General features: G+C 49.2%; 1 protein-coding gene across 1 annotated transcript; it reads right to left on the bottom strand.

The window, feature by feature from the left end:
• Nucleotides 1–1,012: 1,012 nt before the first annotated feature.
• SGPP2 (sphingosine-1-phosphate phosphatase 2) lies at nt 1,013–22,769 on the bottom strand (the record flags this gene model as incomplete). The annotated part of the gene is made up of 5 exons (XM_079539795.1): nt 1,013–1,552; nt 5,420–5,509; nt 7,356–7,535; nt 14,311–14,469; nt 22,551–22,769. The coding sequence occupies 5 exons, from the start codon at nt 22,767–22,769 to the stop codon at nt 1,013–1,015; spliced, it is 1,188 nt and encodes a 395-aa protein (XP_079395921.1).
• Between the last annotated feature and the right edge of the window lie 196 nt (nt 22,770–22,965).

Below are 22,965 nucleotides of genomic sequence, written 5' to 3'. Positions count from 1 at the left end.
TTAAAACAGTTTAACCGCAGCCTGGGCAAACCTACAAATCGCTAACATTTCTGCCTGCCTTCCTTCTGCAGCTTACGGACTGTGTCTGACATCACATGGTTCTTTCAAGTGCCCCAGCTGCTCAGCCAGAGCCACCAGCTTGGCACTGAGGCTCGGCTGTGCGTGTACAGGCAGCCAACAGCTGGCAAAGCACCTGCCTTACATCCGAGTCAACCTTGCAGCCATGAGCACGAAGGTGCACAGCTAAAGCTCGTGCTGTACAGCTAAAGCTCGTGTGCACAGGCAGGGAAGGCACACAGGCCCACCCCAAGCTCTGTGGCGCAGCACTGTGCTCTCCCGGCCCAGCAGACCACACTCACTGCTGTATTTGTCATACGGCTCATTGGTCCTAGAGCAAGTACACACTGTTGAATAAGCAGCTTGAGCAGCACAGCGATGGCATGCCTATGAACACTGGTAATGCTATTGTACAACTTTGTACAGTACTGCAATGCGTGGAAGACAGTGATGTGGCAGCTCAGCATCACCCCTCAGCCCAGGGCACTGCAGGGGCTGTCTGCACCCGGTCCCTGCATGGACACAGCCGGGCTCCAGCAGCACCACCACAAGCCTCACCGCTGCCACCATTCTGCTCCACCATACAGGGCAACAATCTTTTGGGTCAGGATTAGAGAGAGATTGGTCAGAAATCACTCTGTGGGATTGGATTTTTCTTTTCTTGCGTGTGTCCGTGGCACCACTGACTTGCAGGGACGTGGCTTCATGCTGTGCTCACATGCTATGCTCAGCCACCTTGGCCATGTGTCACTACTTTATGGGATCCGGTATCAGTGGGATCGATGATGTTTAACTCAAAGTTATTTGGGTACAGTGAGTCCTCCCCAGTTTTCAGAACTGAGTGTTTTGCCAGTGCAGAAAGGCAACAACCCTTTTTGATCAAGTTGATCACAACAACTTGAACAACTTCCCTCTGAAATGATGGTGCCATGTGCTACTTGCCAAGGAACCAGGCTCAAATCAGCCCCAACAGCTCGTGCAGCAGTGGCACGATGACAGTAGCAGTGAAGCCCACTGATGAGTATGTTACAAATTTATACGGCACTTCTACTTCCAGCCTCCTCCGGGCATCCAGGTCAGCAATGGGGAACATGTAGCAGTAGCATAGCACACGCAGGACCACATTCTTCATCAGCTGCCGTGTCAGTAGGATAACGAGGAGCCCTACAAAGAACCTGGCCAGCATGAGCACCACCGTGATACCGGTGACAAGAGGAAATCCCATGTTGCTGTCCACATAAGCAGGTGCCACATACTGGTTGTTCAGCCAGAACCCCACAGTCGCTCCAGCTCCAGCCCCGAGGATGGTGGTGGTGTCCCCACGGGTGGGGCTGTAGTAGTCCAGCTTGGGGTAGTTGTAGCACAGCAGGAGGGGCACAGCGATGGACAGCAGCGGGCAGAAGGGGCTGGTCAGCAGCACGTGGTCGATGCTGTCCCACACGGGGTACAGGAACACCAGCAGCACTGCTGAGATCAGCGCCCCGCCAATCACATCCTGCAAAGAGATGGCTGTGAAAGGCTTTGCAAAACAGAACTCCTCACTGCCTGTAATGCATCGACATCCTCTGCTACCAGGGCCCACCGGCTTCTCTTCCCCAGGCTGAACAGCCCCAGGGCTCTCAGCCCTGCCCTGTACAGGAGATGCTCCACACCTCAGTCATCTTTGCAGCCCTCTGCTGGACTCTCTCTAGGAGACCCCCGTCTTCTTAAACTAAGGGAGCCCAGAACTGGGCACAGAACTCCAATGTGGCCTCACCAGGGCAGAGCAGATCACCTCCCTTGCCCTGCTGGCCATGCCCTCTGTAATGCACCCCAGGTCACCATTGGCCTTCTTGGCCACCAATGCACGCTGCTGGCTCATAGCCAACATGTTCTTTACCAGGACACCCACATCCTCCTCTGCATTGCTCCTTTCCAGCAGATCAGCCCCAACCCAGTACTAATGTATGCAGTTATTTCTCCCCAGGTGTAGTACTCTGAATATCTGCCCTTGTTGAAGCTCTTCAGGTTCCCCTCCTCCCAACTCTCCAGGTCTCAGTGAATGACAGCACTGCCTTCTGCTATATAAGCCACTCCTTCCAGCTTTGTCTCATCAGCAAATTTGCTGAGGATGCATTCTATCCCTTCATCCAGGTCAGTGATGATATCGAACGTGACCAGAAGATTTCCCCCCCCCATGCTTTATGGTCACTGTCCAGACATGACTTCAACAGAAGAGACAGACACACAGCTTCATCCCAGGGATGACATTAAGCAAAAATGCCTTGGCACAAACCCTTCCCATAATCCTACAAGTAACTTCATCACATCCATTGGATCATCACTTGCCCATTTTGCATGGAGAGGTGCCTTCCTTTGCTGCAGATGGCCACCAGGAACACAAAGCACAGGGCACCCCCAGGCAGGAGTAGGGTAGCATGAAAGTTACAGCCTGAGCCTCTGAAATCTGGCTGCATTTAGGCACCCGAGGCAAGCCCATGGTTAAAACCTCATTTATTAACAGAGAGAAATCAGATGTTTTGAGAAATTGACTGTTGTTAAGAGCAGTGTTGAGGAAGCAGACAAAAGCTTCCCCAAAACAGTGGCTTTCTGTATGAAAGCAGTGTAAGAAGCGTCAGTGTGCTGCTCCAGATACTGCTCAAGATGCAGCAGAATTTGTACTGCGACCATGAAATTCACTGCAAATGCTGTAGTTAATCACATACAGCAACGTCCTGCTCTCAAGATGGTATATTTTTCAGCAAGTCATGACAGTTGACTACTTCTATGCTTGGTCACAGTCTAACATGAATTATTTATAAGAACTTAATTTCTAGTTATGCCAGAATGAGGGGACTTGTTCACAACAAATATTTATTAGCTTTCTGGTAAATGCATTACTAGAGTGCAGCCGAACTTCAGCTGTTTACAGCTCCCAGGCAACAACTCCACAGCACACTTGGCTTTAAGCAAGAAAATAGACATGGGAGCACAGCCTGCACATGGACACCCCCTACTCAGGGACCTGGGTACAGTTCTTCAAATCATGCTATGCTGTCCCCTCACTGTACATGTGTTAGTGCAGGGGTCCACATGCATGGTCTACAAATATACATATACTGGGGAGCAAGGCCAAAAGTATTTTACAGATAGGGCTGCGCAATCAAAAAGCTAGCAGAGCACTGCTTTATACAGTCTTCCCACAGGACATGGGCTTAGCACATCTTCTCTAGGAGAAACCCTTCCAACCCAAGCCATTCTGTGACTTCTGAAAGAAAAAGTGCTTTTCTGGCATCTCCATGCAGTGTGTTAAAGAGACCCCAGCTTCACCCTGTGGCAGGATGCTGGCAGGAAATGCAGCCCCTGCCCATCTGGCTGTGTAAGCAGCTCAGCCTCTCCTCTAATTGTGACCTGCAATTACAAAAGAATTCTCAAATTAGGACAGGTGTAAATTCTGCCTGAGATGGTGATGCTTGGAGCCTTCCCCTTCCTGCCCCTCTCCACTCAGGCTGCACACAGAATGGACCTCATGCCTGCAGATCTGAGTTGGAAAGTCACTGTTTTGCTTTGCTGCCTAAAGACAATGCCCTTCACTGCCAGCCTGGAAGGTCCCACCACTGGGCTCCTTCTCTGTTCATTGCATTTTTTTCTTAGGAGTACAAACACATATGGTCTGGCTTTTGGAAGGCAATACCCTGCTCTATGCCTGCCATTAAAATGAACCTGAAGACATGCTGGAACTACAATCACCTGCACAGGCACCCAGGACATCAAACCTGCACCCAAAAAACGGTGGCATTCCAAAATACTCCCCCAAAGATTCAGAGCCTTTCTGTGTGCAGTCCCACATCCAGCTGGAATTTGCGCTCAGAAGAGCCAGCACTCATCAGCCCCAGCACCATGTGATTCTGACAGGAACACAACACCGAGACAGAAAAATGTCCACATTTTTGTAATCCAGGCAATCCCCATTTGCACCTCCTTGGGCCCCATACCTGCAGGCATACACCCTGCATCTCCTCTGCTTCTCCACCAACACGGAATGTTCTCATGCTAGGACAGCAGAGAGAGGTTTTGTACCTAAGCCATCTCTGAACAACTGCGCTGCTTCCATCCCTTCCCATGGCTGAACTCTCCTAACAGCTGAGGTTAGTGGGTGCTTACTACTCCCTTCTCTCAAACGACCACACTTCTGCTATCAGCAGGCAGCCACACGCCCTCCTCCATGATGCCCACATGGAGATGTGGATGCACAGAGGGGCTGCACTCGTGCAACCTGCCAGCTCCCTGTGCCACCACAGTGTGCAAAGGAGTCCCCAGGAGCGACGTGTGGCCTCAGGGGTAGCATTTCTCCTAGTGACGTGAGGGAGCTTTTTTTTATTTACTTATTTTAAAGCCCTTTTTAATAGGGTCAAAGGCACAAAAGACTTTTTCTTCTTTACCCTAAAAATCCATCTAAATTTAGAGGCGTCTTTCATTATAATGGAACAGCAAGGGAAATATGCCAGGAATTTTTACTGATTGACTTAAGGTCACTGGTGAAGAAAGGATGTCTCCAGATGAGATTTAAGATATTGTTTTGATCCACCAGGCCTGGCGGGAAGGTCAGGCTATATTTTATAGACAACCTTCATCGCACAAGGGCCCTCTTTCTTACACTCATCAATTCCCCTTATCACAGCACCATTATCAGTCACAAAAAAATGCACTATTTCTTCACATGCACCCACCAAGACTCGCATCTCCAGCTGGTGGGAGATGCTGTATTCACACGGCAGAACAGAGTCACACTGACAGCCTCACATGACAGAGCAGTGATGATCCCCATTAGCCACAAGTAGCAGCATTTACAAGATCAGCTCTCAGAGCAGCGCTGACACCCACAGAGCACGGCCATCAGCTCACCCTGCAGCACCGTGGTATTTCTGCACAGCAAGTCTGCCCCTCTCAGTCCCGTAGGCTCAGTTCCCTCCCAGCCCGTAGCACCATTTCAAAGCCCATCCCGAGGAGCTGTGCCCCCCAGGCTGCCCTGCCCGCCGCCCCACCGCTCCCAGTCGCTTCCTGCTGATGCAGAGCCTTGCACAACAGCCTCGCACGGAGCCGCATGTTGCTCAAGTGCATTCCTACAATTAACATTTCAAAATACAGAGCGACGACTTGCGTCCCACACCATCCTCGCCCGGCTCTCAAACCCACACACGGCAGTGGGTTCCCCAGCTGTGTTCATCATTCCCTTCAGGTTCCAACAGCGGTAGCCCAAGGGTTTCCTCACGGCGGCCTCGGAAAGCACAGCCTCACCACGGGCACGGCACACGTACCACTGCAGTCACACAGAGGGCACGGCCAGGCCCACCCTAAGGAAGGAAGGAACGTGCAGCCTCACCAGCACCGTGTGCATCCCCGTGTACAGCCTGCTGAGGCACACCAGCGTGGAGAACACGAACGCTGCCATCAGGCCGAGCTCAAACGGGTACTGCAAAAGCAAAACAAACGTAGTGTTACACCATCGTGCACGCAAACGTGGTGCAGCAGCAGGAGCCGGTACCAGACTGCAGCCACCACACAGCTGTTAGGGAAGCTGGGGGCTCCTCTGTGGCAGGTGAGGCTCAGCCATCTGCCGAGGAAGGTGGTTTTACACAGCCCTCTCTCTGAGGTACCTACAAGCATGGAGGGGAGCGTTGAAATAAATCAATGTCTTTGAAAAAACAAATTGCATTTGGTAATGTATAATAATTGGTAACCCTGGCAGTGGCAGGGGGATGGAACTAGACAATCTTTAATTCATTCCAACCCAAGACATTCTATGTCTATGGGTCTATTAATAAACTTAACACATTAGACCTTATTCCACTCTTTCAAATCCCATCTTAGGGCTCAATTGAAAAGAAGCTCCGTGGGTTCATTTCACTCCCTGCGAGACAGTTTTATGAAACAAAAAAAGTTGAATTAATTCTCCCATGTCTGACACAAAGCCTCCACCTCCTGCCAAGAGCCTGGCACCTGACCACATCATGCTGCTGCAGCCATGTCCATAGCCCAGCCAGCCCAGCTCCGAGTGGGTGCTGCTCCCAGCTCACACAGCTGTGTTTCCTGCTCCTCAGAGCCCTCAGTGCAGCTATTCCCCCCACTCCCTCTCCAGAAGGCAGTTGTGGAGCTGGGCCAGCCCAGTTACTGATGATGAGGGCAGCTCTGTGAAGTACTGGTAGATTCCTTTATTCATAACAGAGGCCAATTAAACCACGTAATTATTTTATAGCAGCTTTATTGTCCCATGGAAGTCTCTGACAGGTAGAGAACAGCCTGGGAAGATCTGAGTGTCTCACCCCCACCTGATTAGCTTAGGAGGAGAAAGTGCTGCTGACCAAGGCTTTTGGGGCTGGTGCACCAAAAGGGGTGGCAGCGTGACTCCTTACAGCAGTTGTCCCCACATGGTTTTACTACAACGCAATAAAGCAGGGGGACAGTGCTGCTTTTACAGCAGAGACCCAGCCTGCTGCAGGACATGTCTGCATCCTTGCTGCTCAGCCATCGCTCTGAGCAACAGCAATGCTCAGCAGAGCCCAGAGAGCTGGGGCCCTTTCTAACAAAGAAAACCTTTCTAACAGGTGGCGGGATGGTGCAAGGTGTCTCAGGGACAACCCCAACCAGGCCAAGAGTCCTCTGGACTTATGAGGTAAGTTTATCTTTGAAATTCACTTGAAGAGGATGAGAAACATGCTTAAATATGCTGCAGCCAGGACGTTGTTATTGCTGAACACAGGAAATGCTTGTTAGGATTTATAAACCAGAATCAAAATCACCATGGAGCAATAGGTTTCCAGGAAACAAACCTTTTTAGGTAGGCAGAAGGCTGAAGGTTTGGGGAAAATAATTATTATGGGATCTCCCTAAGCAGCCTAAAGCAGCAATGCAGCAAAACTGGTGCTGCTTCTGCAGTGAACAGGCTTTTGAGCTGTGCTACATGTTATTTAGCCTAACAAGTGATAGCCAGGGGATTTCCAAGGACGTTTCTCCTGCCTCAGACAAAATGAAGTGACACACAGTTCCTTTCATGTCACCAAGAAAGCGACAGCCTCCAAGCAACACTGAACTGGGTTTGTGCTAAAGGAGCAAAATTTCCAACAAAATTCTTATTCCCATTATCAGCTGGCTGTGAATAACAGGGAAAAGCACACATAATTGGAAATGAATACAGAGAGCTCCTCTGGAAGAAGCAACAGTTTTGGGTTTGCTGTGTCTTCTGCAGCTTGCTAGAAGCAGACCCACTCACTTTTTATTAAAAAAAGAAACAGCTTTTTGTTTGTTTTTTTAACCCTTACCTTGTACTGGTTCATGGTCGTGATGAAAAAGGAGAAGGAAATGGCAGTAGCTGCCATGGCGTGGGTGGAAGGCATCCCATACTCTGCATCTGTCCGCATCTCCAGCTTCACAACAGGTGGGGAGAGGGGCCGCGGCCACTTGAGGATGTCCTTGGAGACCTGCCCTATGTACATCACAATCTGGGGAGAGGAAATGCCACAGGCTGTCAGCAAGCAAAGCCAATTCCCACCCTGCCACCCCAGAACCACAGCTCCAAGCTTTTCTGCTGCTAAATCTATCACCCAAGAGCAGAACTTGTCCCCTGAATTATTAAAGGATTTTCCATTATCCTGGTCAGTGGAGGCAGCAGTGGTTTTACTGCACAGCAAGGTAACTGGATCAGAACTGGAACTAAATGCAGGTTTTGCTGATGAGACACAGCAGCACAGGATGGTGCAAGGTGGATGGCTGCCTCCCACCCCACACCATGGAGCAGAAGTTTCCCGTCTCTCCCTTGAAACCCCACTGCTGCAAAACAAGCACTGCACTTCCTTGTGTGATGAAAGCAGGACAGCTCGTTGTTCTGCTTCTCCCACTTCCAGTAGGAAAGCAGAGTTCTTAAAACAACACCCTTCCTGGTAGGACAGCAACAGGCCCATCTGTGGCCATATCCACTACAGCCATGCTGCATCACTCTCTCCCAAAGGCCATTTAAAAAATGCTTTCAAGTCGAAAGGACATTGGGATTCAGGGTTCACAAAACAGAACAAAATCCCAAATGCCCAGTTCCTTCATCCTCCTGACTGCAGTGGAGCACACACTGCAGAGCCCCATGCTGCCAGGCAGCCCCAGCTGCTCTGCTTCTGCTCCTCACCATGTGAGCCACACACCACTACATCACCAGGGCGCATCTGGCTGCTGCTGGGCAGTGACACACAGGGCACAGCGCCATACCCTGTGCCATCCGAAGGAGAAGGAAACAACCTCTTAAAGAAACCACTGGACGGATTTATTTGGTTCATGCCACTCATTTCCAAATGGATGTGGGCACACCTTTGGAAGCCAGTTAAATGCCAAGGGTTCCTAAACAGAAGGAGAAATGTTGAGGCTACCGTGCGTGATCTCAGAGGTGAGGTGGACAAGTCAGTGTATCAGTAGCCCTCTGTAATAACAACTTTCACTTGGACAAGTATTATTAGCACTAATATGTAAGAGAATTACAGAAAGGGAAATGAGTCATCTTCCAAATGAAGGCTGTGTTGGGACTGCCCTGATGGACACAAACATCGAGTGCTGGAGGTGGTATGGGTAAGCAGGAACACCGGGCATCATCACGTTTTTTCCTTCCATTCCAAATTAGTTTCTCATCCTTACAGTTTTTTAAAATGCACACTGCATGGCCCCTTACAGCACTGAGAGGTGAGACAAACCCATAGGACATCCATGGGAACCCAGCATATGCTCAGCACTGCTCTCTGCAGCACCAGACCTTGGTGCACAGGTTTTTATAAGTGTTGCCCTGGCTCAGTGAGCAAAGCAGCACACGTGGGTACGGCAGGACAACCCTGCCAGCCAAGCTGACAAGTTTCCTCTAGGAGAAACAAGTGCCGTGCAGCACAGCACAGAGCAGCACAGAGCTCCTGCACTACCCGCAATTAGGGGATTCCTGTATTCCAGGTGTCACACAGACAGAGAGGCTCCCAGCACAGCATCACACTGCAGGGTACATTTGACCCATGCTCTGCTGCAGGTCTCATCTTCCAAGGGCAGCACGCACCTCTCTCAGTTAATGGTACATTCTCTCTGACGTAAGATTTCCTCACCTTATTTCTCTGTCATTTTGGATTTATTCTCTAACAGTTCCAGGAAAGAAGACAAGCAACTTGCAGCAGGTTTTTTCAGCCTAACAAGTGAGTTGCCCCTGTAACAAACATTGCAAATCACAAGCATTGGAGCACTGGAAACAGGGAGAGATGAGCACTGGGACATGATAAATACAGAACTAAGTTTCCACTACAACACTTGACTTGAATTACTTATTTGCACAGCTTCAAAAACCTTTCAATGGCCCCAGAACACATTCATGATGGGTAGAAATCACCCCAGCCCCAGACAACCGACCACCAGCACTGTTATGCATTTCCAGACCTATAGACAGATGGTATTCAGACACAATTTGCTGTCTTGTAGGCAGCAGAAACTTCCACGTAAGCCACTTCTTCATTCTGTACAGTCCTGTTTGCTTCTCCCCCACCTCAGCGAGGTTTCTGCCTACCCAGTGTGGCACACTGCAGCTCTGTGCTGCTCTGTGTACATCTCTCCAGTGCCAGCTGTTCCACTCGGCCACGCAGACACACGGGACTTTCCGCACTTTTGGGGGAAAGCCATCTGCAGATCTCTTCAATGTAAGTAATTTTAATTAGCGTATTAATAAGTACCTGTCTTTGCATGGGGAAGTTTGTTTGAACCTGAAGACTTCCCCATTACTAAAGCAACAGCCAAAAACATGATCGGCTGTGTGGGACGTAATTAACTTCAGAGAGCTACAAAGGAACACATGGGAATTCAGCTGAGATGCAAGAAGCATTAGAAAGGAACTTAGCTACAGCCTTCCTCCTTGTTCCCCTCCTGAAGCATCTTGGCGATACCAGGAGCAACACAGAAACACGGCACTGTCCAAAGGCAAGGCTTCAACGCCACTGTTGGTCAGCATTACCATTTACTACCTCAACACCATTAGCAGTCACTACAGCAGCACAACCACCTCTATATCCTTCACCTGAGGACTTCCTGCAAGTCTGCCCTGAGCCACACGTGCTCCACCACAAAGATGCACTCCCTCCCACCCTTGGTCCCAGGCTCACCAAGCAGGCTCTGACTGCTGTGGCAGCTCCAGGCACGTGGCACAGCCCCTCGTGGCCAGGCCCAGCCACCATGCAGCCCAGCAGGGAGGCTCTTGCCATGCAGGCAGGGGGCAGTCAGGCTGGTTCTGATCTTTGCACTCTAATATCGGGTATAACCATGGCAAGAAAGAACAGATTTGTTTTAAACCTGTGATTGTACAGCTTCCCCAGCTGCACCCCTGATCTATTAAAAGGTACAGATGAAATTCTAGAGAAGACGTGGGGTCAGAGAGCATCACTGCCTTCTTCCCTGGGACTTGTGCTGCACCAGCCTGACGCTGAACCCACTGCTGTGCTTCAGACATAGCAATTCCATAGCTAGCTCTGCAGCTGTCTATCACCTTCCTAGGATGGAAATATACAGCTTAACAGTGAGTTTGCTTTTGGTTTTAATCACGGTCTTGGTATGCCAATGGAAGTGACAGAGCACGTCAGGAGCACCAGAGGGAGGAAAAAAAGTAGGGATGCACTACTAATAAGCTGCCATGTGTGGGAAATTGGCCAAGTAGAAGCAGAGCCTGCATCCTGGAAGTGCCAGTTCTCCTCCAGGCTGTTGAGCAAGCAGTCACCTTGGCTAAGTACAGAGGAACTAAGTCAAGCCCCTGGCTGGCACCACTCACAGCCTCTCATCTTTACATCCTGCGCCTAAAGTAAAGGCCCTGCAGGGCTCATCAGGGAGCTCAGTGCTCCTTATGAGGCACGATGGTGCAGATGAGTTGGGTCAGGCCCCAGGATGAGGACAGGGCTGCATGCTGCTGCCCCACACCTCCTGGGCTGCTACCCACTGCTGTCAAGCTTGGTACTCTCTGAGGGTACAGAGGCCAAGCAGCACAGGGCACCGGGGCAGACAGGACACAGGGACACACTGGGCTGTAGGAGCCCCACGGCTTTCTGCACAGCATCACACAGCACTTCCAAGGGCTCACATGCTGGACAGGTGCATTATGCGATCAACTGTCAGGAGCTCATCTTGGAGAAATGCCACTAAAAGCACAACTACTAACCTTTGTTAGGGCAGAACAACTAATAAAAGCAAAGGTTGCTGCAAAGCAACTTCTCGAAGCAGCCAAGATTTCAGCTTACGAAGCACTGTGGCACTGTGAGCACGAGCAGATCCCAGCTCGTTATCATAGCAGGTTGCCCTGAGTTCAAAGCTCAGCATGCCCCTGCACCAGAGCCACAGCATCCAGGGAAGGCCATTGCTCTGGGCAGCCAGCAAGAAGCCAGACCCAGGCTCCCAAGCCTGGCCCACCCCGCACCTCAACACAGCTTATCACACCATGCTGCCATACTTGCCCTGACAAAGTCCACAGCGGGTGGCTGTTATTTATATTGCACAAATCACAGCTTTATAGGCTTGAAAGAGGTGTGGGTACACTTCACATTTACACACACTGTGGAAAATAAGGAAAACAATGTTTTCACCTTTTAAGCTGAGATACACAGAAAAACTTAAAGCACATCTGAGACTTGGCTTATTTCAAGTTGCTTTCCACTTCTGTTGAAGCAGAAAGAATCCCAGGCATCAAAGCCAGGTCAAAGAGTACTTCCTTCAAAGGGAAGAGGACGGGATGTGCTGACACCAGGTTGCCTGCCCAGCACCTCACTGCAGGGCATCAGACACCCATCTCCCTCCTCTGCCCATAACATCTGTGAACATCCCAAGGAGAAGAGCACCACAGAAGCATCACATACTGTTTAAGCTCCCAAAACATCTGAAGGAGACTGCAGCCCCCATTCTACAGAACTGACCAATTAAGCCAAAGATATGAGCAGCTGGTTTGGAGGACACAAGACTGGGAAACACAGCCAGAGCGTAAAGGCTGGTCCCCTACTGCTGCTGAAATGCTCTTTCCATAATCTTTCTTTCTGCCCTTCTAAAGCTATGACCTCAATCCTTGCACGTCAGAACTTTGGGCTTATTCATGGCTATCTTCCACACATCTGTTTCTGCTTCAGTGTTTTTACATTAAGAACCTCCTTCCTTCCCACCATTCCCACCAGCATCAGCCTCTCTCTGATTTCATTTGGTTGGGGCTTATTTCAGCTCTCAGTCTCTACTCAGAAACAGCCTGCTCCCCAGCCATTCCTGGCCCTGCTCCAGCTGGAATTTATCCTTCTCCACCACGGATGACTGGCTCTGCAGAAGCTATTGCAGATAAAATGCTGTGAAGGCCTTGGAAACAGCATTAATGCTTCTGATATTTAAGGGAAGACTCTCCGAAACAGTCTGGGACCCTCATTCTGTCATTAAAGCCCCTGGGTAAGATGAAAAGTACCAACTTGTCACACTGAACACCTTGGCACTTCCCCTGCAGCACGGCCAGTCCTGATGTCACACACACAACCGATGTATCACAGACAGACCAAGACCCCTCAGTAACACCACTAATGCCTCCTCCTTCTCAAAAGCAAGTACGCCACCCAGTCAAGCCTGCCACGTTAATGCAGAGCCTACACATGTATTTCTAGTGCTATGTCAAACTTGCACGAGCTTCTAAAACTGCAGATCGTCACAAGCCTGCATATATAGAACAGCTTCTCCTTTTCCCCTCTTCACTACAAAAATTTGATTCCACAACTCCTTCAGGAACTGGGAAAATAACACTGGACTCTTGCATACTGTAATTAAGCCAGGCTAGCCCTGGCCAGTAACCAGGCAGACTCCTGGTAAAGGCAAGGCAAGCCTTCAGAGGCACGCAGGCAGCTTTGAGAAGTCATTTTTTGAGCAATCTGCAAAAGCAGACAGCAGAGACTACCAATTATCATTTTCTGTGGCACACTTCCAAATGAAGTAGGTGTAGCCCTGGCCAAAACCCAGCTCTAATTAGTAAGTGTCCGCCTACTTCTCCATTTCATATTTTTCATATTCTCTTTATAAGAAATTATTGACTAGGGTAACTGGCACAGAAGAGCAGATGCTCTCTGCCCAACACTGAATGCATTTTAAGTGCATGACCCAATTCAAATTGCTTTTATTATTTCTAATCATGTTATTTGGACAAAAAGAGAATATTACTAACCAGAATTGACTAAGTCAAGGACAAGCTTTGTTGTGAAGAAAAAGAGCTAAGCATCACACTCATGTTTTTATCAAGTTTCAGTTTCTTAAATCAAAGTGGATTAACAATCAAACCTTCAGGGTCCATCATCCACCAGAGATGCTTCCTACCTCCCTTCTCTGTTCTGAAAGAGTTTCATTTGGGTAAAGACCTGATAAATGCCAGGACAAGCAATGGCAGCAACAGAACGTTCAACCCCTGTGCAGAAGAATGAAGTTCTCAGTTACCTGCTGGATTTCAGTGCAAGACCAGAAATATATTTTGGATTTTCTAAATTGCATTTGTGAAGACTGAGGCAATACTGAAGCCTGTTCGTTCATTCAAGAACGCTGCTGTATTAATAAAAATCAATGCTTTTAAGCTTTGGTCTTCAGGGAACCTGTTGTGTATGTGTGTTTTGTATGTGAGGTTGTTTTGTTTTTTGTGGGTTTTTTTAGTGTTGGTAGCAGCTTTTTTTGCTTTTGTTTTGGTTTTGTTTTGAGTTTTTGGTTGGTTTCTTGTTTGTTTGAAGGAACTGCAGCAGCAGCATCTTCATTCAGCTGCAGCCTACAAGATCTAAGCCTTCCTTAGGTTTATACCCATTTCAAACAAGCCTGAATTGCATGAGCAGCCTTCACAGAAATACCCAGGGAGAAAGATTTCCCAGTACAAGAAAAATCCATCCATAGCAGACCATGATATTGGAAAGGAAGCATTTTTTCCAGCTGCTCTGTACAAACCCTATCAAAAAGAGCTCAGCAAGTTGTTGGGCTGAAAATATACATCAGACCAAGACAGCAGAGACGAACAGATGCTGCACAAGCCAACGCCTCCTCTGCCAGCCATTGCAATGCCATGCACACACACACCTCTGCCATCAGCAGCAAATCTCAGAAGTGCCCGTCTGGACCATATGAGAACCATACAAATAATGCTGCTGGTTTGAAAGGTTATTCTTACTCTTAAATATTCACTTGTTACAATTACAGAATTAAGAAGTATGTGCATAAATAAGTGATCAAAATACTTACGGACCAAATGATTATCATCCTTCTAGACACAGAGTGATCGATGTTCCAGTAGATAAATGGGAGGAAAGTGATATAGAAGATCTCTTCACCCAAAGCAGCTGAAAACTTGAATAAGTAATAGTAGAAGTAGTTCTTCACAACATACTTCTGTACACAGCCCTGAAAAGGAGAGGATTTCAGAAAGTTTCAGTAAGTTAGCAAGTTGTATCAAACATCAAAGGGATTTCACCATTACAGTTCCCAGTCCTTAAATCAATTACTTTGTTATAGTGGATGCCAAGAAAAAAGTTCAGTGTTTATACTCAAAGACCACGGCAATAGCTCAGTTATACTTTCTGTAGGTCAGAAATCCATCAGAACTACCAAAGGGCAGCAGTCACATTCACAAAGGTTTCCCAGAGATCAGATCAGCCTTTGCTCCAAGGAAGTTATCTGCATTTAATGGAAGAGTACAAATGCTTTAATTTGGAAGTTTCTACATCTGTAGATAAAAAGAGCCACCACTGCTTTCACTAGAAACTTGTGTTGAGGCAAATCAAGTACCATAGAATTACTGAACTCTTTCATTTGAAGTTTGTCTCATTAGAGCAGTCAGAAATTTACTTACAGTCCCTGAAATCTTGGTTTTCCCTCTTCTGAAAAGCAGCAGGCTGGAGCTGAGGCCCCACCACCATGCGCAGCACTGGGGACACAAAGGTTTGCTGCTCTTCTGGTGGTGGGGACTGGGATGCCATCAAGCAGCCTGCTACTGCCCTGCTAGAGCAGCAGCACGTGAGTCAGGCTTTCTAGAAATACTTCTGGAAACAAGGGAAATATGAAAAGAACTTGTAGTTTGGGATGCAAGAGAAGAGCCAATCTCAGCTCTCTCTTCATCTTTCCCATAGTAAAATAAAAAATGGAATTTGGCTGTAAATAGGGGCAGAAAGAACATCCAACACATGAGGAGTGAAGAGGGAACACAATAGTTTCAGCAAAGGTGTGCTGGATAAAACTCAGCTTTGATATAAGCTCTTCAAGCTCTTCTCAGATGAAAACTATCACGCTCGTGAGCCTGATCTAGCAGAGAGAAATTCTCACCCTACGTGCTGAAGTATAAGACTTGCCTGACGTTCACTAGACATTCACTTGTGATTACATTTAAGAGCGATTTGAAGTTCCGTTTCCTTAGCCTGCCTTCCATACCGAGATGAAACACGGTAAAAACAAGAAAAGAAAGATGGGAGAAGGTTACATCCATTCACCTACCCCAGGAAAAAAAAATAATCAAATTGATTTTTGCATCAATAAACAGAAAAGATGAGTCAACGCTTTTGAAGTGCTCAGGTTACAGGAGTGCTCCCCCATGTATTAGTAATAGAGGTCACAGATACGTTACCGGCACCACTCTAAGTAAATTTAGCAGCACGCAATGGCTCAGCTGCAGAGCACTCAGCCCCCAAGTCTCAAGCCTCATACACCACTTAGAAAACGCCCCCAGTGCAATTAGCAACTGTGAGGCTTCTGCCTGAGATCATTAAGCCATATCTGGTCATTCTCATGTGTCCCAAAAGACAGCTTTCTTCCAGCAGCGCTAACACCTCAATTAAGCAGCCACCTCCAAAGTACCAGCAGTGACGTGCTCTAGATCAAAGACCATCAGGCATATCCCTACAGTAATTCTTCTGTACCTGAAGCCTCGTGGGGTGAGGGATAAAGCTCTATTCACATTATAGTCATCTCTCTGGGGAGGGAAAATAGAAAACAATTGTTCAGGTTCTAAGGGAAGTCTGGAGCTGCAGTCATGATTCTAAGGAGTCGTAGACACGGAAAGCCCACCACAAGCTCCTTCAGGCACTGGTTCATCATGAGAGGTCCCTGCTTGGTTCCAGCTGTACCAGAGTCAAAGCCAGCAGCCAACTAACACTGCTGCTGATGTCCTTTATTTCCAAAGAAAGCAGAGATGATTACGCTTCATAAAGTGTGCTCCCTTTCCTCTCCTGTTCTAACCTCCATGCAGGAAAATGCTACTGCAAGTAGTTTGTGTGAACACTTGCATCTTCTGACACTCAAGTGTATTCTACCTCTGATCCGTAGGAGATTTGCTCACACACTGCAGTAACTCATTGCCCTCTGTAACCCCAAACCCTGTGGGTGAGTCAGCCCTGCAGCCATCACTTTTCAGTCAGAGTAGAAAGGTTTTCGTGGCCAATAATTAAGGCCATAGAGAAAGGCAAAATTTTAAGATTATTTCAAAAGGAAGGATGATGAGCCGTGGCATTCCCAGATGCAGAAGATGGATAATTCCACAGAAACCACCCTTTTCATCAACTCTATCTACTTTGAAATCAACTACTCAAATTATAGATGATGTACTTGGGTGTGTGCGGTGTCCTTAAATGAACTGCCTGCCTGAAGAACCTGCACAGGAGCAAATCCCACAGCCGACTGCCCAGCCTGTGCACACTGCTGTGTGCTGCACACTGCCGCCCCGACAGCAGTGACAGGGCTGGTGGCACACCATGGGGAGACACCAGCATGCAGTGCTGCAGCACAGCAGGAACCCAGCACTGGAGAATGCATGCACATAGACAACACCTAGCTCATGGCTGAGGCACAAGACCAGTAGCTGAAACATAAAGACTGAAGTTTTTTTACCCTGTGAAAGAGGAGAAAAGCTGCAAAGAGACACCACTCTCCTCCTCAGCCCTGTAGGATCTCTTGTTTAAGAGTTGCATGCAGGCATGCAGGCACTGCTTATCCACCAGCCACTCCACAGACTGGTGCTGCAACGCTGGCCTCCTGGTGCTGAGCTGACCCAGAGACACCATTAAGCAATGCATTGCTCTCAGCTCCACTGTGGGTCTTTCAGGAAATGTGCACAATTAATTAAAGTTTCTGAGGTCACTACATTACTTCACTTGCAATAGAGCAGCCTGACAGAAGACTAGAAATTCCCTTCCCAGAGCCCCTAATTAATGCACTGCAGTTATTCTCACTTAAAGGATTTTACACTACAAAATGTAGAGAAGCCACCAAAGTTAAGACACAGGAAAAGAGCCCACAATTCCTGTGTAGGGATGGGGAGAAAAACAGAAGACACAAGAAACGCTACAAAGCAGTGAGCAGCTCCACTAGTATCAGGAAAAGCATGCGTGCTTTGCTGGTTAGCAGAAAAGCATCACCCAGCTTGCAGCTGCAGTGCTACATGCTGATGGAACAGCTGTCAGGGACACTGCCCTGAACCACCACTAAATACAGAAGCAAGACAGCCACTGGGTAAGCAGAAACAGTGAGCAAGCTGCAGGCCAGGCAGCCATAGTTCTTTCAGGGGTCCTAGGTAAACAAGTAGGGAGTCTGAAAGTCAGGCAGACCTCCAGTAGCATTTCAGCATTTTTAAAATTCATTCCAAGCACCAAAAAAGTACCTTGAATGGACCTCAAAGCCCACCTCGTTCCAAGCTGCGCTGTCTACCCTCAAATAGGGCCCCATCCAGCCTGGCTTTGAGCACCTCCAGGGATGGGGTACTCACAGCTGCCCTAGGCAGCAGTGCCAGCACCTCCCATCAGCTCAGTGTTGCCCCTTCAGACTTCATGGGATAAATAGCACACACACTGATGTGCTCAGCACACAGAGCTAGGACAGGTCCTGGTTGTAGTGAACACACCTTGTTTTACTGCTGAAGACTTCAGCGCTCTTATTTTCAGATTCTTTTCCCTTCTGCCCTGATTAGTACCTTGGGAGGCAGACTTAACTAAGTGTTATATTTCTGTACATTGTTCTGTAAGTAACATAACTAGGCCTCTTTTTTTACTAAAAAAAATATAAGTAGATATAACAAAATCTGATAAGTTGTTTAAGTATAGGGTAGAATAAAGCAAGACTAGAGCTGACAGATGACTTGCTTAGCAATTAACAGGAGAAATTAATGAAGGAAAATACAGTCATCTTCCTAACAGAAAGCCTTCCTAATTAAGAAGAAAAAAGAGAAATCCTGCCTGTGCTGAGTTACAGTGCCCAAAGATCAGATGTAACACAGCAGTGCTGAAAGAACAGCCTTGCACTACTTCATTCATTTTGCTGGCTGTTTTAAACAGGCTGAGCCATGTCTAGCTGTGATCTGCTCTTACCACCAACCCTGTTTTCCATTCTGTTATCAAGTACTTACTATATCCACACATTCAATAGCTATCTGCACCTACTAAAGTCAGTTTCCAATCATAATTTCAACTTGATGAGGTTATTTGATCTGTTCTTGTCCTCCAGCTCCTTCAAAGTTCATTTGACCAGCAGCAGCCCCCACAGTCACATTTCCATCCAGCACCTTGACTCCATATCCTCTCCTGACGAGTCTCTGCACTCATTGCTTCCTGCCAAAAGGCATTCCCTGTGGCACTCAAAAAAAAACTCGCAAGCCATTTGACTGGATAAATTAGTTCCTTCACATTTGCTGGAGAGCCAATTCCTACCAGCTCTTACACTATGGGAGCTTCCCACAGCTCCAGCATCTCCTGTGTTCCAGGAAGGCTGGCTGAGCTGGGTATAATGGAAGGACAGAGTGAGGGAGGCAAGAGAGGGAAGGGCTGAAGGAAATGTCTTCCCTTCCTCCCTGTTGTACAGCAAGAGAACAGGTTTGTCTAATTGCATTTTAATTCTCCAGAATTACTCTGCAATTTTGTGAGGTACCCCACAGAGCCTGTGCCTCACACTGGCAGAGGAAGTCATTTCAGGGTTACACAGCTGCAATACCAGCAGGGAGAGAGGATAAACACAAGCAAAGAACCAGGGAGTGTAAATTGCAGGTAGTTTGGGACAGTGATCCCAGCTTCAAAACAGAGGCTGAGAAACTCCTCCAAAACCCAGATGAATTTTGCTTCTCTCCAGGTTGAACAAAAAGTGTGCTCGCAGCTTAAGACTTGTTTTTAGACACAGACCATAGCTTGGAAAAGCAACCCCAAAGGTGAGCCATGTGTTCCTGCCCAGCAGCATCACACACCCAGCAGCTCACTTCTGCACAAGGAACTGTTTCTACAGCAGAAGTCTATTTCAAGAGGCACAGGGCCACAAGACTTCTGGAAGCTAAAAAAGCAGAGTGACAGTATGCCACTTCTAGACAATAAAGGAGGTTTGGGTTTGTTTTATTATTTTTTTTTATGGCATACAATAAGGCAGCAGCACAGGGAGAAGAGATTGCTTCCCTGGCCAGGTTTCAAGTCAAGGCACAGCTTCCTAAGGTAGTGCTGCATAAGGCTTCACATTTGCTGGGTTAACTACAGTTGTGAATGGATAAACCCCAGATCTGAGGGAGCAGAGATGCTCCACTGGGCACGGCCTGTTCCCCAGAACCCAACGGTGCTCTGTTCATTCTGCCCCAGCTTTATTCTTTAAGTCCTGGTCAGTGGGCATCCACATTCCAGCTCTTAGTTGCAGCTCTCTTGTGTGCCTGACACTGACTTCTGCAGAATGAGGTATCTGAATGCTCTTTATCTGCACAGAGAAATGTAACTGGGGAACACAAAGACGATGCACCTAATTAAGTTGGTTAGCATAATTAGACAGCTCTACCTCTGTCAAGTCCAGCTCACAGGGAATAACAATGCTATGGGCTGCTGTTAGGGAGACTGCAGTGCTCCAGATGTACTGGCACAAGCAGACTCAAGCAACTCCACAGCAGTATATCGGATTAAACTTTTTTTTTTAATCTAGTCATTAATATCAACTAATATAGCAATAAAACAAAGTGGTAATAAACCACTGTTCATGTACCTTAATCTAGACCAATAATAGTTTACCTTGGAAAAATGAGCTGTAGGCAATCAAGACATAAAATGATATGATACCCTATGATTTATTAGCCTGGAGGGCCATGATAGCCAATAGTCCTTTCCCACTGTCTAGTTGACCTGCAAGTGTTTCCTGCGGAGCATATACATGAGATGAAGTACAAGAACTCTGTGTCCAAAGGAACCTTCCAGGGAGAAGAGATTTTCCTGGCTCCCTGCCCATTAAACCTACTCCTGGACTCCAGAGATCCGAAGGAGAAAAATGATGGCAGATAAGCTCTTATTCTTCTGTTTGATAGCTGAGCTAATGGGCTAAGACGTTCAGCAGAATTATACAACAGCAAGTGGCTTACCTCCAAGTGCAGGAATTAATCCCAGGCCCCTGACAGCTCCTTGTTACAAGGGCCAGCAGCCTCCAAAGGGATGACTCAGGCTGTGAGCCATGAAGCGCCAAGTCACTGAGTGCCCATCACTACTGACGCTGCTCCAGCCACCAGATCCGCACTGCAGCCCCCAGCAAATCCCTGTGCCTCTGTCCACAGCTTCTCCAGCAGCACTGCACAGCTGGCAGGGCAGCAATCACCATCAGCACATAGAACTTCTACAGCAAGCTGGGACAGACCACCAGACACTGGTCCCTAGCAGCACATGCCAGACTTTGCTATGGCTCCTGCTCATCATGTGCTGCTGACAACTGGATAAGGAGGCTCGAGCAGCACCAGCAATCCCAGGGCTGCACACGTTGCCCAGTGAAACTCTCTCAGTAATCAACTACAAAATCCCGTAATGGCTGCTTTCCACAGGAATCCCAGAGCAAAAATCAGACACGTGCATGCAGCAGTGCCAGCCTTGAGAGGGCGAGGGCCAGAGCAACAGGAGGGGTGCTGAGCAACGTGAGCCTGTTGGTACAGGAGGCTGAGCCTTGTGTTTCTCCAGCAGCACCTCCTAAGGGAGCCACTTCCAAACACAGCTATATCCTGCAGGAGGATCGAGTCAGCACATCAGCCAGAAATGCCCCCCTCACAGCTCTCCCAACAGGGCTCAAGGCATCTCTCACCTGCTCAGCCCGCCTCACTTACCTTTCTGAGATAGATGCAGTTCATGCCTACCTTTTCCTTTGACGTCACTATCACCTCCTGAGCCCTGCCATTAGTTTCTGCATCAAGGCACGAGCCACAATAGCTACATAATCAGTAAATGCTGTTGGGCACTTTGTAAGCATTACACAAGCCTGGAGCACTTCTGACAGTTAAGGTATAACTACAGAGCAAACATGAACTGTACTCTCATACAGTAGAGACAGATCACAGGAGATGATAAAGCATCCCTGAGAAGGAAGTGTAGAGAAAACACAAGTAAATATGAGCAAATCTACAGAAATGAGGGTTTTTTTTCCTTCATCCCTTAAATTCAGGTTATCAATTTCAGGACAAAGCCTCCATCAAAAAGCTGCAGATAAGCAGAGCTCTTCTTTTTAAACATAGATAACATTTATTTGGCCACCCACTGCAACAATGGAGAAGCCTTCAGAAAGTTATTGTTTGTAAACGTGTGACCTCAGGACCCACCGAAAATCAGGAAGAGATCCCTGCCAACCAGTTTCAGACACAAGTCTCCCACAAGATTGTGGAGCCTCATTCATGATGTGTTCACCCTCTCACTGAGATACTTTGTGCCTTCCTGTTTTATGCGAAACCCAAGACGACTGCTCCAGTGGCAGGAACGGCTCGGCCAACGGACAGTTAGCTGGGGCAGGGTTTTGGTGTCAACAGTGCGACACACTAAGCGCGCCTCCGATCAAAAGCAAGCAGAGACGGGTCTTTCAGCGGATGCGTGTACAATCTACTTGAAACGGTTCGGCGTAGTTCAGCATGAGCAGCGTGCAATAATCCCGTTTGCCTTCTAATTGAGAAGGCATCAAGCAGAGGTCGGTGAGGACAACACGAGCACTGGATGTCGGACGCGGAAAGGAACGACATCGCGCAAGGGGAGGAGCGGCGACTGTTTACCGGGCAGAGACTCGCAGGCCATCATCACCTCCTTCCGATCCGCAAAGCCGCCCGCTCACGAAGCGCTCCTCGCAGCAAGACGAGCTGCGGGCAGCCCCGCCCCGATGGCTGCGGTCGGCACCGAGCAGAAAGCCCGCGACCCGCAGTGCCGGGAGAACGCAGCCCGCGTCCGGCCGTACGGACAGCGGGGACGCGGCGCCGGGCAGCCGCGGCGCGGCACCACAACAGGTGCACCTGCGGAGGGCGGGCAGCCCCGAGCAGCAGGAGGAAGGGCCGCGCTCCGTGCCCGCCAGCGGCGGGGCGAGCCCTGCGGCACGGCCACGAGGCCCCCCCGCCCCGCGTTCTCGCCGGTTACGGATTCGTAACCCGGGACGTCCCCGCTCATCGCCGTCCCCGCCGCCCCGCATCCCGCGGAGCCCTCGTACGCGGAACGGCTCTGCTGACTCACGGCCCCCGCTCTGCCCGCACTCACCTTCGGGCCGCGGCCGCCCCTCGCTCCGTCGGGCGCTCCGCAGCCGGCGGCTTCCAGACGGCGGCTCCCTCCCGCGTCGCCCCCGTTGCAGACGACGCGACGCCGGACCCCCTCGGCGGGGTCGCCGCCGCCCTCCTCGCCGGCGGGGAACAGCCCGCAGCAGCGCTGGAAGCGCGCCACGGGCTGCGAGCCGCGCAGGGTGCCCAGCAAGCGGGCCATGCCGCCGCAGCCTCCGTACAGCGCAGCCCCGCCGCGGGGCCACGGCAGGTGCGCCCGGCAGGCCCCGCCCCGCAGGTGCGCTGCCCCCGCCCCGATAGGCCCCGCCCCGCAGGTGCGCTGCCCCCGCCCCGATAGGCCCCGCCCCGCAGGTGCGCTGCCCCCGCCCCGCTGTGCCGCGCCCAGCCAGGCCCCGCCC

Source organism: Tetrao urogallus, assembly GCF_951394365.1.
Source record: "Tetrao urogallus genome assembly, chromosome: 9".
Taxonomy (NCBI): Eukaryota; Metazoa; Chordata; class Aves; order Galliformes; family Phasianidae; genus Tetrao; species Tetrao urogallus.
The sequence above is the reverse complement of the archived record's forward strand: the minus strand, read 5'-3'. Positions and strand labels throughout refer to the sequence as shown.